Source organism: Calonectris borealis, chromosome W (assembly GCF_964195595.1).
Source record: "Calonectris borealis chromosome W, bCalBor7.hap1.2, whole genome shotgun sequence".
In the NCBI taxonomy this organism is placed as follows: domain Eukaryota; kingdom Metazoa; phylum Chordata; class Aves; order Procellariiformes; family Procellariidae; genus Calonectris; species Calonectris borealis.
Genome location: NC_134351.1, coordinates 10,477,171 through 10,491,987, shown reverse-complemented (window position 1 = coordinate 10,491,987; position 14,817 = coordinate 10,477,171). Strand labels below are relative to the sequence as shown.

General features: G+C 43.6%; 1 protein-coding gene across 6 annotated transcripts in view; it reads left to right on the top strand.

Moving 5' to 3' along the window:
• The window catches only part of LOC142074758 (DDB1- and CUL4-associated factor 12), a 31,983-nt gene extending 17,842 nt beyond the window's left edge, over nt 1-14,141 (top strand). For 2 of the 6 annotated variants that reach the window (XM_075135630.1, XM_075135624.1), the window contains 2 exons: nt 2,700-2,884; nt 3,670-3,863. In XM_075135630.1, coding sequence (XP_074991731.1) covers nt 2,700-2,884; nt 3,670-3,828 — 344 coding nt within the window. In that variant the 3' untranslated portion in view covers nt 3,829-3,863. The other 4 variants (XM_075135628.1, XM_075135626.1, XM_075135625.1 and 1 more) reach the window with 4 other exon arrangements.
• The last annotated feature ends 676 nt before the right edge of the window (nt 14,142-14,817 follow it).

Sequence of the window (14,817 nt, the reverse complement as noted above, 5' to 3'; positions counted from 1 at the left end):
ATCTTTTTCCTTGGCATGGTGGTGGAGGCACTTGAGTAATATTAATTCCCAAGATACCAAGTGTTTCAACTTTCTATTGATCTCACTGGGACTTGGAGCGGTGCAGCACCTCTAGAAAGTAGGCTGCTTATTGATTTGCGGACTAAAATCTGGATTGACTTTTAAATGCTTTGAAGTGTTACCTGAATGTGGTTTCAGCTTCCAAATGAACATGGTAAGTCCAAGTTAACTTCAGATCATTAGGGTTGTATACAAAAGCAGGTCAGAGAAAGATTGTCGCTTAGTAAGACTGGAACTGGGGCTGTTTTTTACCCAGTGTAACCCTGTCTGCTCTACATGAGAAGGTAGCTCATGCTTTTTGGTACATCTTGTCAGTGTTGCTTTTCTCAGCAGCTGTACAGGGAAGTGCAGGCCCTGGACTCAACTTCTTGATCTGCAAGAGCAACTGCTTTCTGCTTAGCTGGCATGCAGTACTATGTCGTGTGCCCTTGACTTTATATCCTGAAGGCAGCAATGTTAACATAATGGACAGAGATTGTGCAGCACGGACTCTGTGTCTGCTCCTTGTGTAGGACACGCTACTGCGTCTTCATTTTCTTCTGGGATTTGTAGAGCGTCCCTGCCTCTCAGGAGTGAGTCTCAATTTGCTGACCCAAATAGTCCAGGTCCAGGTGGTGGAGTGCTGGGTATGTTAGAGAGCTTACCGTGATCAGTTCTAGGCACAGGTTGTGCTTTTAGTTTGATGGGAATGATTAATCTGAGGTACTTCAGCCCCTTAGGAGCCAATTTGAAGTGCTGTTCTTGAAAGCCTGTTCTAAACATCCTCTTAGTAATGGGTACATCACGGATTTCTTCAGTTAATTTTTTTGATTAGAGAAAGATCCACAGTTGTTTTGCATTTTACAGCTTTTTATTAATAAATTGCATTGAAAAGTATATGCCATCTGCTTTCATACTCCATCACCTGTTTCTGTTAAGTGAGTGTTCTGCTGGGTTGCTTGTCAAGTGGACTTTTGGAGCAAAAATAAGAGGAGGTCCCTTCTTGTGCCCTTCTCTTATCCAAGTGACTGCTCTTGCTGATTGCAGAGGGCTTAAAGCTTTCTGCGTGTATTTGCCAGAGCCAGGCCCTTGTAATGGCGGGGAGAGATGTCTCCAACTTGCTCAGATGCATTTGTAGTTCTCTGAATTGAAGTGGAGATTCTTATACAAATCTGGTAAATCTAATTCAGCAGGTGTGAGACTTGCACAGTGTTTTCCCACCTATTAAGCCTGCAGCCAAGACCTCACCTCGCATCTGGAGCACACGATGATGTGGCCTTGCCTGTTCTAAGTGTGTGTCACAGATGCTGGTGGCTGGGGATGTAACATCAGGTTGCGGAGGCGGAAGGATGAGGATGTGTTTCCAGTCAGGACTCTGTACAAAGGGGAAGGGGAAACTCCCTGGCTGCATCCACACCTCTCAGACGTCTGCCCTCACGTGTCCTGCTGGGCGTACTCCAGTATGTTACAAGTTTTGTGACGTTCAGTCCCACTTGGTACGGTGACAGCAGTTGGCACGTGGATGTAGCTGGCATAACTCACTACTTTTCCCCTCCTGTTTGAATACTTGTTTAGGCTGTAATTCAGTGGTACTTTAAAGAGGGCTTGAACAGCCCTGGAGTTACAACCTGGCATTATGTTGTGCAGGAAGGAAAAGCATGTGTGTGGCAGGGTTTAATCTGCGTAAAGAGTTGTTTGGGGTAGAGTGCTTACACAGAACGAACCTTTTGCACAATAAATAGAGGTGAGATGACAGGACATTTTGCAAATTGCAAATTCCTACATACAGAATCTCCCCAAGACTGTTTCCAAGGGATCCTTGTTTAGCTGAGGCTTCAGGTTTAGATTTTTGTGGAAACAAAATGTACTCCTTTTACTCAATCTAATGGCATAACTGAATTGTGCTAGAATATTTTGTTTGGACTGGAAACTTGCTGTAGCTTCCCATGTGCTGGCGTAACATGGTGTTGCTTAGGTTGTAGGATTCCTAGTCTGTTTTCATTGCTAGGTGAAGTGCTAAAAGTGCCAGCTACAGAGAGTAAGGTGTGCTTGCGTGAGAATATTTGAGTGGAGCTTCAAAATTATTTAAGAGCCTGACCTATCTTAGCAGCAAAGTGACTAGTGATTATTATGATTATACTTGCTTACAGCTAGCTTGTTGATCCGCTAAATGCACTTGGTGGCAGCTGGGACAGTAATTTTTCTCACACGGTCACATGGCAGCTTGGCAGGTAGCTAGATAGGGTGTGGGCTCATGGAGGAAACCAATGTGATGCTCTTTCCTCCGTCTGCTGCCATGTACTCGCTCATGGTGCGTTCACTGAGAGTGTTCACGAAGCTCCTCTTGATCCTAAATGGCTTATGATCTTTGCTTATCTGGCAAAGCCGGGGCCTGCTGAGAATGAAGCTTCTGACTACGCACCATCAGTGTGGCTGATGGCCTAGGGAGAAGGGAAGTAGTATATGTAATTGAAGCTGCTGTTTCAATAGCATCAATGGGATTTATCTGCACTGCTCCATAGCAGTGGGGAAACTTGTGTTGTGGAGAATACTACTAGGTGGCTCCTCTTAAAGAAAATATTAGACATCAAGCAGCAGCGCTGCAGAGCCAAAGCATCCATCTTCCTTACTGCGTTGTATGTCCCTTCTCTGTTTGACAGGTATTCGATCGGTGAGCTTCTACGAGCACATCATCACAGTGGGAACGGGGCAAGGTTCTTTATTGTTTTACGACATCAGAGCCCAGAGGTTCCTGGATGAAAAGCCCCCACGTGCCTGCTATGGACAGAAGCAGAAATTAGGAGGAAGTGAAATTTTGAAGTTGACTACTGGGAAAGGCTGGCTGGTGAGTTGCGTGTAGCTGTAGGCGACCCTTTACACAGGAGTGCCGTAGGGCTTGAGAAATGGTTCTTTTTGTAGTCATGGGAGCGACTGTATGAAATGCGTCCCAGCAGAACAGTGATCATGTAACCAATACCCGTAATCACAAAAAGCAAGAAGTACTGCAGAATTGCTTTCTACAAAAGCTTTATGAAAGAGTATTGAATGGTTGGTTGCTTGAGTGTAAGGCATACTGACTCCTTTTCTTATGCACTGATTCATAAATGAACTAGATTTTATATCTTTGTATTTTGGCATGTAATCTAACTTCGAATTTTCAGAACCTCAAACACAAAATACGTTGTCTTCCTTCAAAAACATGCTACTCCAACGTGGTACTCAAAGTAAGAGAGATTAATTTAATTGTGTGCAATTTTAGAAACTGTGGCTTCCTGAGGTAATGCCATGGCAGGCACTTGAGTTCAATTTCCTGTATGTTGTTATAAAGCAGGTAATGGCTTTGTCTAACTTCTCTCCATTATCTTTTTTATCATTGTGATGTAACTTTAAAAACTAATGAAACTTGATATCTTCCCTACCCTCCACCTTCCCCCCTCCAATGTTTGGCCCAAATGTCCTCAGAAAAAGCTTTGTGACAACTCTGGTATGTTCAAGTTGATCTGTCTGAAGCTTCAGGGACTATTACCAGAAAAGATCCCTTTTTAGGCTCTGGAAGCTACCTTCTGCTCTTGTGAAACAAGGTTTTGGGTTTGTTTAGCAACAATAACAATCTAAACTTTCCTTTAACAGAATCATGATGAAACCTGGAGGAATTATTTTTCTGACATAAATTTCTTCCCAAATGCTGTTTACACCCACTGCTACGACTCGTCTGGAACGAAACTCTTTGTGGCAGGAGGCCCCCTTCCATCAGGACTTCATGGGAACTACGCTGGTCTCTGGAGCTAATGATAACTCTTTATAAATGCTGATCTTTACACAGATTTCCACTTTTCTTTTCCTTTTTTTAAAAACAGAATTGTGTGATGCCATTTATTTCTGATTTAAATGCAAGTTATTTTTTGGCAGAGTTTTCTGTTGGTCTCCAACAGTTTTGTACATCTTTTTGAACCAGTTTTTTGCTTTAACCTCCTTGATCCTTTATATGAAGGGTTTTTGAAATCCCTTTTTATTGTATTTACTCCAAATGACTATTCCCCCACATTTAGGCTATCTTGGCCATGTGCCCCCTCCTCTACTTTGCTGTGAGGTAGGATTCCTTTCTTATAGAGTGGTTGCTCCTGGGCTTTCTGTGAAAGTCTAGGGGCTGCGTGTGTGCAGGTACTTCGTGTCAAGTTACATTACCTGGAGTGAGGACTACTTGTAATTAAAAAATATTAAAAATATTTATAAGAGATAAGCTACTACTTTATCTGCAGAGCCTGGCCGTGGCCTGGGTTGATCTTATTTTTAAAAGTACAAGTCTAATGACACTGTTTATACATAGAGGAATACAGTAATTTAAAGCTGTACTTATTGAAGCCCAGGGACGGATTCCCTAGGGGTATTGCCCATCAAGCCCAAACTGTAGAAGTGCAGGAGGTCTCAAAAGTGCGCTCGTATTTGAATTGTAGTTTTCAGCAGTGCCAGGAGCAAAAATTGATCTTCTGCTCCTTCTCTGCCTGTCCCAGGTATCAGCTTGCACAACTGGAGTTTGCGTAGGCTATTCTGCAGCGTGGCTATTGCAGGGTGACATTACATTGAGGGCCTGCAGAGGTGCCGAGAGGGAATGGGGGCTAGGGACATGAATGTTCTTGTCATTCAAAATGAACTGAATCTATCCATTTTCCAGATCAGCCAAGGTTCCTGAGTATGCTGCTGTAGTAGCTCATGGTTCTTCATAAACTGCCTAAAGCCCAGGACCGTTTTTGTCCCAGGTTGTGGAAACTTTTCCTATTTTAGCTGTTCTGGCCATCTCCTCTAATAAGCCAATGGAATAAATAAACTGTTTTTTTTCTCCAAGGTTAATGAGTACATCTCGGACGTAACTAACGCAAGCTAGAAGCTTTCCGTGTGGCAAGATAACTTGCTGTTAGCTCACGTTGCACTGTCATCTGCTGTCGTCCTGCTTGCTGTAGGAGAGGCTCAGTCTTTCCCCAAATCCCCTGTTGCCTTCTGCATTCAAACTCCCTCGAACTTCATGTGGGACTGGGTGGGGACAATAGGTCTTATGCCCTTCAGGTCCAGCTGTGAAGCGTGTGCATTCCAGGGTGATGGTCTTACCTAATACTCAGCTAAAATGCAGGACTCCAGGATGCTACTCCTACCCTTTTGGCAGGCACCAAACTCTCAGCTGTTACTGACGCCTCTGTCCTCTGCTGAGATGAATGCCTTTCCCCTGCCTCTGTCACCGGTGGAGCAGAGTGTGCTTGTATCTCACCGCTTTGGTGCCAAATGGGCAGTTGGTTGAAGCTGAGAAGAAAGACAAGGCTGGGACATGCTCTGTTCTCCTGTCTCTGCTGGAGATCACAGCCACCACTGCAGAGTAGCTCTAGTCCCTTATGCAGTTCCTGCCGGACTGCCTAAAGCTAGTCTGCATGTGTCGTTCCGGTCCCTCTCATCTTTGTACTCAGTATCTTCATCAGTAACGCCAAGCAGTGAGCCTCAGGCTTAATTTCCAGTTGGTAGTGGAGACTTGGATGGAAATCCCGCAAGGAATGCAGTTCCCTCCCATCTCTGTGGAAATCCTGGCAAGAGAAGAGCTCTCCCAGATGTGCACGTGTCCCAGAAGTATAATTTACTCACACTGAGCACTGACACGGGTGCTTCGCAAACAGATCTTCTGTCGGCATTTCACAATTCTACTTCCCTTGTGGGTTGATGGCTTAAACTGAATCAGTTCACGGCGCTGCGTCTGTGGCTATTCAGGCTTTTCTCTGAAAAGGGGCGAATTATATACCACGGGGTAGCAAAGGAGCTTTCAAATTTTAGAGTTGTTCATTGTTTTTTAAAGATGTCGTAATGGTGCCTGTGGTGTTCTATGATGGCAACATACTGCTTTGGTTATTTTAGGGGTTTTGAAAAGTGGAAGTATAGAGGGAAAAACAAGTCTTGGTGAAGTATGGCAGGATGTGTATTTCTAGGATTGCTCTCCAGCTACTGTGCAAGATCACTTTGTCACAGGGAACATGTTCTGCTTAGGTTTTCGTTTGGGCTTGATTTGAGGTGCTGCCTTTTTTTGTTTGTTTGTTTTGTTTTAGTGTCACCGGTGCCAAAGGAAAAATCCTGGGTCTGGAAATCCTCGCCCTGATGTTGATCTATTAATTGAAGCATATTCCAGCTCTGGGTGAGGGGGCAAAAAGGGTATTTGTATGGACTGAGCTTCAGCCTCCAAACATGGACGCTGATCTTTCTGCAGAGTCAGCAGAGTCTCTAGGTTACTGAAGAGGCACCCCTGGAAAGTGTCCCTCTCTCCTGACTCTGATCTCCCTGTGTACCTCAATGTGTGGTCCTAAAGCCTGGTAGTGTTTTCCTCCGTGTTTTGTTTGGGGTTTTTTGTTGATTTTTTTTTGTTTTGTTTTGGGTTTTTTTTGTGTTTTTTTTTTTTTTTTTCATAGGAAGCTTTGGACAATTCTCAGAAGAATATGGACAATGATGTAAAGTTCCTCAAGTCTCACATGCTTCTGCGTATTCTGCTCTCAGGTTGCTTTCTTCAAAGGTTGCAAAGATAACTTCTCATGGGGAGGGAGCCATCCTTGTTGCTGTATGAAAATCCCCCCAAAAAACGGGAAACAAAATAGATAGGGCTGCAAGCACGCAAACAAATTGGGCCTGTTTCAGTGGTTTTAAATGCTTGTAGTGATACAGACGTTAAGTTTCAGAATATTTTGTGGTTGGTTATATGTCACTTTTGGTCCAGTCAGCATTAGAAATAGAGGCAGAGAAAGGTGATGATATGCCAACTGCCCAAAGATAAGTGATAGGAGAAATAGGAGAAAAAGCCAGGTTTTCTTATTTGATTTTGTTGCCCTGTTGGGTTAGCTATCAGAATTGAAATCCAGGATCATGGTGAGAAACGCAGGGGTTTCCCATTGAAGTGCAGGAATGGCAGTACAGCAGGGAATCTCCGGGCTCCGCATGGAGGCAAGTTGGGTGCACTCCATTGTTCAAATGGCAGATACGCCTCTGCGATGGATGGAGTTCAGTCTGGTGACTGCACTTCAGCAGTTTCTTGAACGGCTCTGCTGAGACCCAGTGGCATGCACATTTTCAGACCGTCTTATCTTTTCCAATGTTTCTTGATGATTTCCCTCCCTTGCTCTTTCCTGCCCTCCTGAATGGTCTGCTTGGGGTTGCGTCCTCCATCCCAAATCATCCCAGTTTTTACTGTAGCAATATTGTTCTTTCAGAGGTCGAGCAGAAATGGGCTTGCTGGCGTTTTGTCAAGCCATGCTTGAGACCTTCAACTTGCTTTATTTTAAACTGGGTAGACCTTTGAGGCTGGCTCAGGCTGTAGAACTGGGCACTTGCCCTTGTACATGTTTGACTGATGGGATTACACAGTAACGGTCTATTCCTGTGGGGGAACTGACTCTGGTTTATCTTGCATTAGGCACTTGAAGGAGAGAAAAGAACTTTAATCATAACAGACCTTCAGACTTTTCTTCCTGCTATTGGCTTTTCAGTAGTGGGATCTTTTGTGTTCCTGGTGAGTGTAGGAAGCAGTTAATTTTACCGCTCAGCTCTTTTCAGTAGACTACCATGTTAATTTGGGTATCTTTGGACATTACATTTTCAGTATTCATAATCACAGGTAATCAAACTAGTGACTTAATGATGGGTTCGGTAATACCCAGCTTGTAAGTACTGGGTAGCAACCCCTCAGTAACAATTGGGTGTTATGTGTTGGACATTCCTAAGGAAGCAGAAGCTACTTTGCAGTGTTGGCTTGAGCATAGCAATGAGGGTGGTGCTCACCCTCTTCACCAAACACCTTATTCCTGGTAATTCCTCCAGCTTTCTCCCTTGTACAGTGAAGTCAGCCAGGGAAAATCACTAGTGCTTTCCTCGGGTGCTTTCTGGGATTGCAGTAAAGACGTGAGTCCATTTGTTTGGTTCCCTCATCAGTGCTGCTGGTGTTAGTCCAAGGTGAGTAAATTACCAAAGAATAGTTAATAGGTGTTTGTTCCTAGTCTCAGTTGTTCATTTTCCACATAGATCCATTTCATTGCAAGAGTGCCCAGTGATCTTACTGGACTTAATCTGTCCACAAAGGTTACATTCACATTGTGGGTGACTCTTGTGACTTCCTGAATGAAGGGGACTCCTGAACTTCGTTATGGGGATATATTTGCTGCCTCCGTTAAAAGTCTTTGGCAGCTTTTTGTATCTTAAGGATTAAGATACTTATGTATCAGTTATTCTTCTCCAGAATTTCATCCTCTTCCCTCACCCGAGCGCTTGCTTTGTGTATAGTTTGCAGCTGCAGGCTTAACAGATATTAAAGTTATGATCCAGCTATGTCGAATGGAGGTTTGGTGTCTTAATTTCTGCCCCTCAGCTGAGAGGCACTTACTGGCCTTGTGAACTAATGTCCCTCACCTGGTGCAGATGTGAAATAAAGCAGGCTTGCCTTGACCCTTCATGGAGGTCACCTGTTTGGTTGTTTGGAAGAAATCAAGAACAGAGGGGCTGTTGGTTGCTGCATCTTGGCAAAGCAAGCGGCATCTTTCAGCAGCCAGGTGGGAGCTCTGAGTTCTGTTTGTAGTGGTCTGATACCCTTATTTTCCATAAACCCACTTTCCCAAGGTGTCCGAGAGGTTCTTAATTAGCTTCTGTCACAATTGCTGCTATGACTAAATTACTGAATTGGGGTACAGCTTGTTCCTAGGAACACTGTTGTAGAGCTGTGTGTGATGCAGGTGGAGCTGATCCTCTGGCCAGCCCGTGCTGGGCCCTGGGCTCCCATGCTAGCCAGGCACATGCTCTCTAGCTTAAAGCCAAGTGAAAATCCCTGTGTGCACCGCTGGCCACCCCATAGCCAGAGCACATGGTGTGACCTCAACTTAAAATGCATTTCTGAGTGTTGCAGTGCTTTCAGTAACTTATTTGAAAGTCTCTGAAGCACAGACACCAGGAATTTGTCCATGTTGCAGACAAGGAAGAGTGGAAAGGAGAACACGGCCACATCTTGTCTGAAGGGATCTCCCACATATGCTCACCCCTGCCTCTGCAAGCGGGCACTTTGGTGTGTGGTGAGGATGGGCAAGGGGGCACAAGAGGAAAGGTGAAAGCCCAACAGCGTTTGGTATTGCTCTCAGGACTCCTGAGGAGTTTAAAAACATAGAGGGGATACTTACTCATTGCTCAGGAGGTACTTGTGAAAGGGCTTAGTCAGAAATCTTTTCAGAGAGATCAAGTAGATATCCTTGTCATTCTTGTTTCTCCATGTTAATTTTCAAGGATTTAAATTAGGAAGTATCTTTTTGCTTGCGATGCTGGGTTTCTTTATCAAAACTATGTGGTACTTGGCTAATTAAAAGAATGCTCTTGACAGAAAGGAATCTTCCCAATTAAAAATTGAGTGCCATTTTCTAACAGCCTTTCCCTCTGGTATCCTGCCGGGAATGGTACAGTCTAAGAAAGTGCACACACATCTAAAACAGGGTGCCAGGGTTGGCAGAGTTAAGAAGATGTGGTCTGCCTGACCATTTCTGTACCCAAAAAACACCAAGTAAAGCACTTGATTGTATACAAATTCTGGTCATTAGACTGAAGCTGAGAGGGTCTGTAAAAACCCTCACAACATAGTGCGATGTCTCTATAGTCCTAGATGTTGATTCTTTGACCTCAGAACAAAAATCTAGGAGTCAATATGTTGTTTTCTTAGGAACTGCTTTTCTAGATTCCCTTGTTAAAAGGGAAAATTCAGGTGCTGAATCTTAAAATCTCATTAAACTTGTACTTTTTATTTGCCCATTTACCTGGTCTCCTTTCCTTTTCAAGGCCTCCCACAGACTCAGGGTATATAAATCACTATGACTCATCCAAATAATACCGAAATGGACCAACCAGAGGTTAATGTGCCTTCCTCTTCTGGTACCTTGATCTTTGTAAAGTTATCTCACGAACTCGTCACTGTCTTAGGGCTGGGTACATGCATTGTCTTTTTCTAAGATGCTCGTGTTGAAGTTGCAACAGGTTTGTACTGTTACTTGTGACTTGTTCCATTTGTTTTAGGATGTGGTGTAGACGCAAATCAATGCACTGGTTTGTCTTGGGATCAGTCTTACCTGTGACATCCATCAGTGCTTGCTTGTATGTTAATGTGTACACAAATGCTGGATCTTCCCCATTGCCTATGATGTACTTGTATATGATGCACAAACTACACAAGGTATTTTAGAATGTGCGGTGATCACAACTTGTTGCCTGAGGGTAGGATGTCCTACACTGAACTGTTTTTAATGTTTTTTTCCAAATATATGTAATAAGATCCAAAGCTGGGGTGGGGGGGAAGAAAAAAAAAAAGAACTTGCTGATACTTGCTGGCTTTTGTTCTGAATCCAGGGTCTGACGTTTAACAACTCTTGCAATTCCACCCATTTAACAGAGCCTTTCTCAGCTTGCTGTTTCTGTTATGAGCTGTGTCAGAAAGAGCACTGGATCCTGAACTATCACAGAAGCTGACAAGTGAAGTAGTAACAGCTGTCTTCAAATGTTACAGTGCACATTTTTAACTGTAAGGTAAAACTGTTTGAAATTATTGATGCAGCTTGCAAATGGAACAGTGAGGAATTGCAGATAGTATGTGAAACTAGCCTGCCTGCACATGGGGCTCAGTGTTCAGAGTTACCTTGTAAATTGTTTCTCCTCTCTGAAAAGTGATTTCCCTCCCCCCCAATACAAAGACATTACACGTTTGGCTTTGTTTTCTGAATTGACAAAGGATATCTTGGTTAAACTCAAACTGACATCTGGAATTTGGCCTGAGTTTCACAGATAGCAGAGAATGGTGTAATTGATACAAGATGTCCCTTCCCAGCTGTAAGGTTAATTTGATCATAAGAGCATGGAAACAGAACATTTCTTCACTTGCTGTGGCCTTCAATGGGCATGCATACCCATCATTAACTGATGTACAGTACTGCATTCTGTTGATCCAGGAGGGTACCTTATTTTTAGAATCAGCATGATTAGTCATCAGTGTATTGACATTAATACATGGTCAAGGAGCTCTAATGTATGTGTATTTCCTGTACTAACTGTATCTGTTCTCTCTGTAGCCCAGTGCAGACTTAATCTGGAGTTCTCTTTTTAGTTCTTGCTAACTTCAGAGTTTCTTCAAATTCAGTAAGGTCCTGTTTTTATCACAGTCACTCTTCAGAGTAGAACAAACTTGTTTAACTTTGTCTTGTAATCTTTAGCACCTTCCTCTCCTCCCGTTTCTTCCTAGTTCACCTTTAACAATCAGTTCAAAGCTGCTTGCCTAGTCTGAAAAATATCGAGTCGTAATAAAAAAAACCCTGTAGCCCACTGTAGAAAGATCACTCTGTGCTTTTACCATAAACTTCAGTGGCTGGCTGGCTGCCTCGGAAGTGGAGACTCCACTCCTGCACAGTCTACAGAGGCTGAAATTCTCTCGCATCTGTGTTGTACAGTGGATGTCCGCGGATCAGGAAGTGGAGGTGCCCTGCGTCTGCACCCAGTGTTTGTTAAACTGATCAGTGGTGGTTTAGTCAACCAGAGAACTGGCGTCTTTGGCTGCTACTCAACGTCATAACTAAAGATTTAATTGAGGGGCAAAAACAGGAGGGTGCATCACTGACTTTCGGCTGACTTGATCCCATTTAAAGGCTTTCTCCACAGATTTTTTTTTTCTCTTTTGCATATTTGGTGGATTATGAAAAAACTGTGCTATAGTAGTGCTCTGAGCTAGACTCTAACCCTGTGCTCAAAAGGCAGAAGTTATTATGAGCTTTGGCCAGCAGTAATGCCAAAGGCTGACTACGCTCGGAGATGAGCTGATAATGGAGCGTTTGAGCAATGGAAGCCTTGAGGGTTTGCTCCATCATGCCTTATGCTTATGCGACTGCAGATTAGTTGCTCTCACAGCTTGCGAAACTCTTGGTCATCCCTCTTAAGATGAGCTGTGAAGATGTCATGGGGAAGAACCAGTTTCCTCAGTGGTCACTCACTCTCCCCCTCATCACTCAAGATTACCAATGCACTTGTCTCTGGTTTTGTGATTGACGATGACTAGTGTGCTTTACAGCTGCCACCAGCCACCTTCATGTGCTTCCTGCCGGGATGATGGCGTGAAAGGGCCTTGTCTGTAGCTCCCTCCACCTGGCTGGTTGTTGAACCAGCACGAGCTGCATGTGCAGGGGTGTAACAGGGCAGCTGGGATTGACAGCTTCAGTTGGCTGCTCTGGGCTTCTCTCACAGTGCAGGTCTGATTGTGGGACCATTTGGATAAGTAACTTCTAACGGGCTCTGTCACTCTTCAAAGTGCTGTGTCTTCATTCTCAGCCTCTCGTCCCGGCCTCGCTCCCATCTTGCCACCCTCTACCCCTCGGGACTCGAGCAAGTTCCCTGTCCTCTATCGGCTTACCAGTTCAGGTACCAGTTCTGCAAAGCCCAGGGGCACCTGTTTAAGCCTTACTGGAGTTTACTGGCTTAGGCAGTAGCCTGCTGAATTGGGACCTTGCTCGCAGTCTCCCTATTCATGAGATTCAGCCGGGGATATCTCCCTGGACTGGTATTCCCCTTTCAGTCCGAAGGGCTTTGCTCCAAACTCATTCCTGCTCCGTGAAGGAGTCGATTCCTGTACTGCTGGCTATTTCAATTTGGTGGCTTTTATTTTTCGTGGTGTTTATTCTGGGGTTCACTGCATATGTACAAAATCCTACTGACTTTCTCGGCTCTCCTGAACATGGTACAGGGGCCCACCCTGTGAGGCATCAGAATTATTTGTCTACTTCCAAAGTGCACAGAAACAAGGATCTCTTACACAAACAAGTTTTAGGGAGGAAAAGCAACTGCATACACACAAGTGGAAAGGTATCTCTGGGTAGAATAGGTGAGGGAGCAGTTTAAGAATTTTAAATAGAAGAACAGTAACTGAGTTTTTTCGTTTCTTTTTTAAAAATTGCTTTAACAGGAGGTTTGTCTGCATTCTAATCCACAGAAAGTTGCAATGTAAACTGGGGTTTTCTGTTCATCAATGCAAAATGTGCCTCTCAACTATAATGCAAAAGTCAGTCTCTGTCTTTCTCTGTTTGCAATGGAAAAAGTTTAACTGAAGACTGATATAATGTGTTTCTTGCTCTTATGTGTAATCATCCATACAACAGCCCTTGCTGGTCTTTCCCAAGCACCATACAGCACTATTCCTATTTAAAAGCAAAACAGGAATTGCATTGAGCAGTGGAACCTGCTGAACTTACTTGGTTTGAGAGAGACACTGGAGAGAAGAGTCCAGGTTCCATGTGTTTTAAATGCAACTTTAAACCAATGCAGCTACTCTCTCAGATCAGCACCACTTCCTACCTTTCCCTCCATTTAGATGGGAATTTAAAAGTAAACCCAGCAATACGTGATCCAGTTGACATGCTTGCAGGTGGAAGATGGGGGTTTTGAAATTTGAGGATTGAGATTTCTCTTGGGGAAGAACTCGGTGTGGGTGCAAGAGCTTGGATCTCGGATTACAGCTCTTCTGCCAGCTTGCTAAATGTGATAAGTACTCTGGACTCTTCTGAAGACGACTGTGGTAGAAGAGCTATGAAGGTGTAGGCTGGAACTGATCATTTTAGGTCATCTGTGTGTTGCTTGACTACATGGACAATGTAACAGTGATTTTTACAGATTGCTTTCCATGTGTCAGTCACAAATAACTCTTAATTTGCCATTTGGAGGAAAACTGTTAATAGACACATTTCCAGATCAAATTAAGAGCCTAATTTTCCATCTTGCATTAACCGGGTTACTGTGTTCACATGCCAGAAAGATGTTGCTCTTTGAAAAAGCATGTTAGTGTATGTGGCAATGACCCATGCACTTTTTAAATACCTAGATCTGTACATACTCACCTGAGTATCATTAACCATGCTGTAGTCTGACAAATGGATCTTTTACTACTGCCCTGTTATATAGATAATTGTAATTAACTGCAGTTTGTTTTTTTTCCACTACTTGAAGTTGTGTGATCTGAAAATTGGTGAACAAAAAGTATTTGTGCATCTTATTATGGGTATCTCTAAATAAAATGTATTTGTATAGTGCGTTGGCTTGGCCGATGGTTTCCTTTACTTGCTGATCAATCCCACTGCAAGTAAATCCAGGGCAGTTTGAGAGCAAGTGGGCTTGGGTTTCTCCCTGTAACAGTCCAGCCTCTGTGTTGACATGACTGATTCAAAGGAAAGAAAGTGAACTGTTTTTCCTTCACCAGTGAGTGGATTGATTATCCCAAGGGCAGGTTCTCAGCTTATTCCTGTTTTTCATAGCTTAAACATTAGTCCTGTTCCCTGTACAGCTGCAGTAACACTCCTTGCTTCCATAGGAAATGTATCTAATGGCAGAGTTGGGACTATTACACTCTTCAAAGCATCTCCTTCCTGTTCTTTTCTTCTGGTACCTCATTTGTCTGAGGCAAGAGTTTCCTTTCAACCACTTTATTTTTCTAAGAAGGAAACACCCCTTAGAAGTTTTGGACAGTACAGATACCTATAGGTAGACAGGTATAGGACTAAGGGTTTCAGGAAGACCTTACTTACCAAAACTGCATCTGTAGCATTAGATCTTCCACCATACTTTCATTGCCCAGGAGAGTCAGGCCTCTGCCCAGCTGTCCTATTTCCCTGTCTCCGCTTCCCCACATAGAATTGGGAAGGTTATTTTTTGGAAAGGAGGAATGTCCTTAAGAGATCTAAGCTTTATGTTGGAGGTTAAAATCACGTG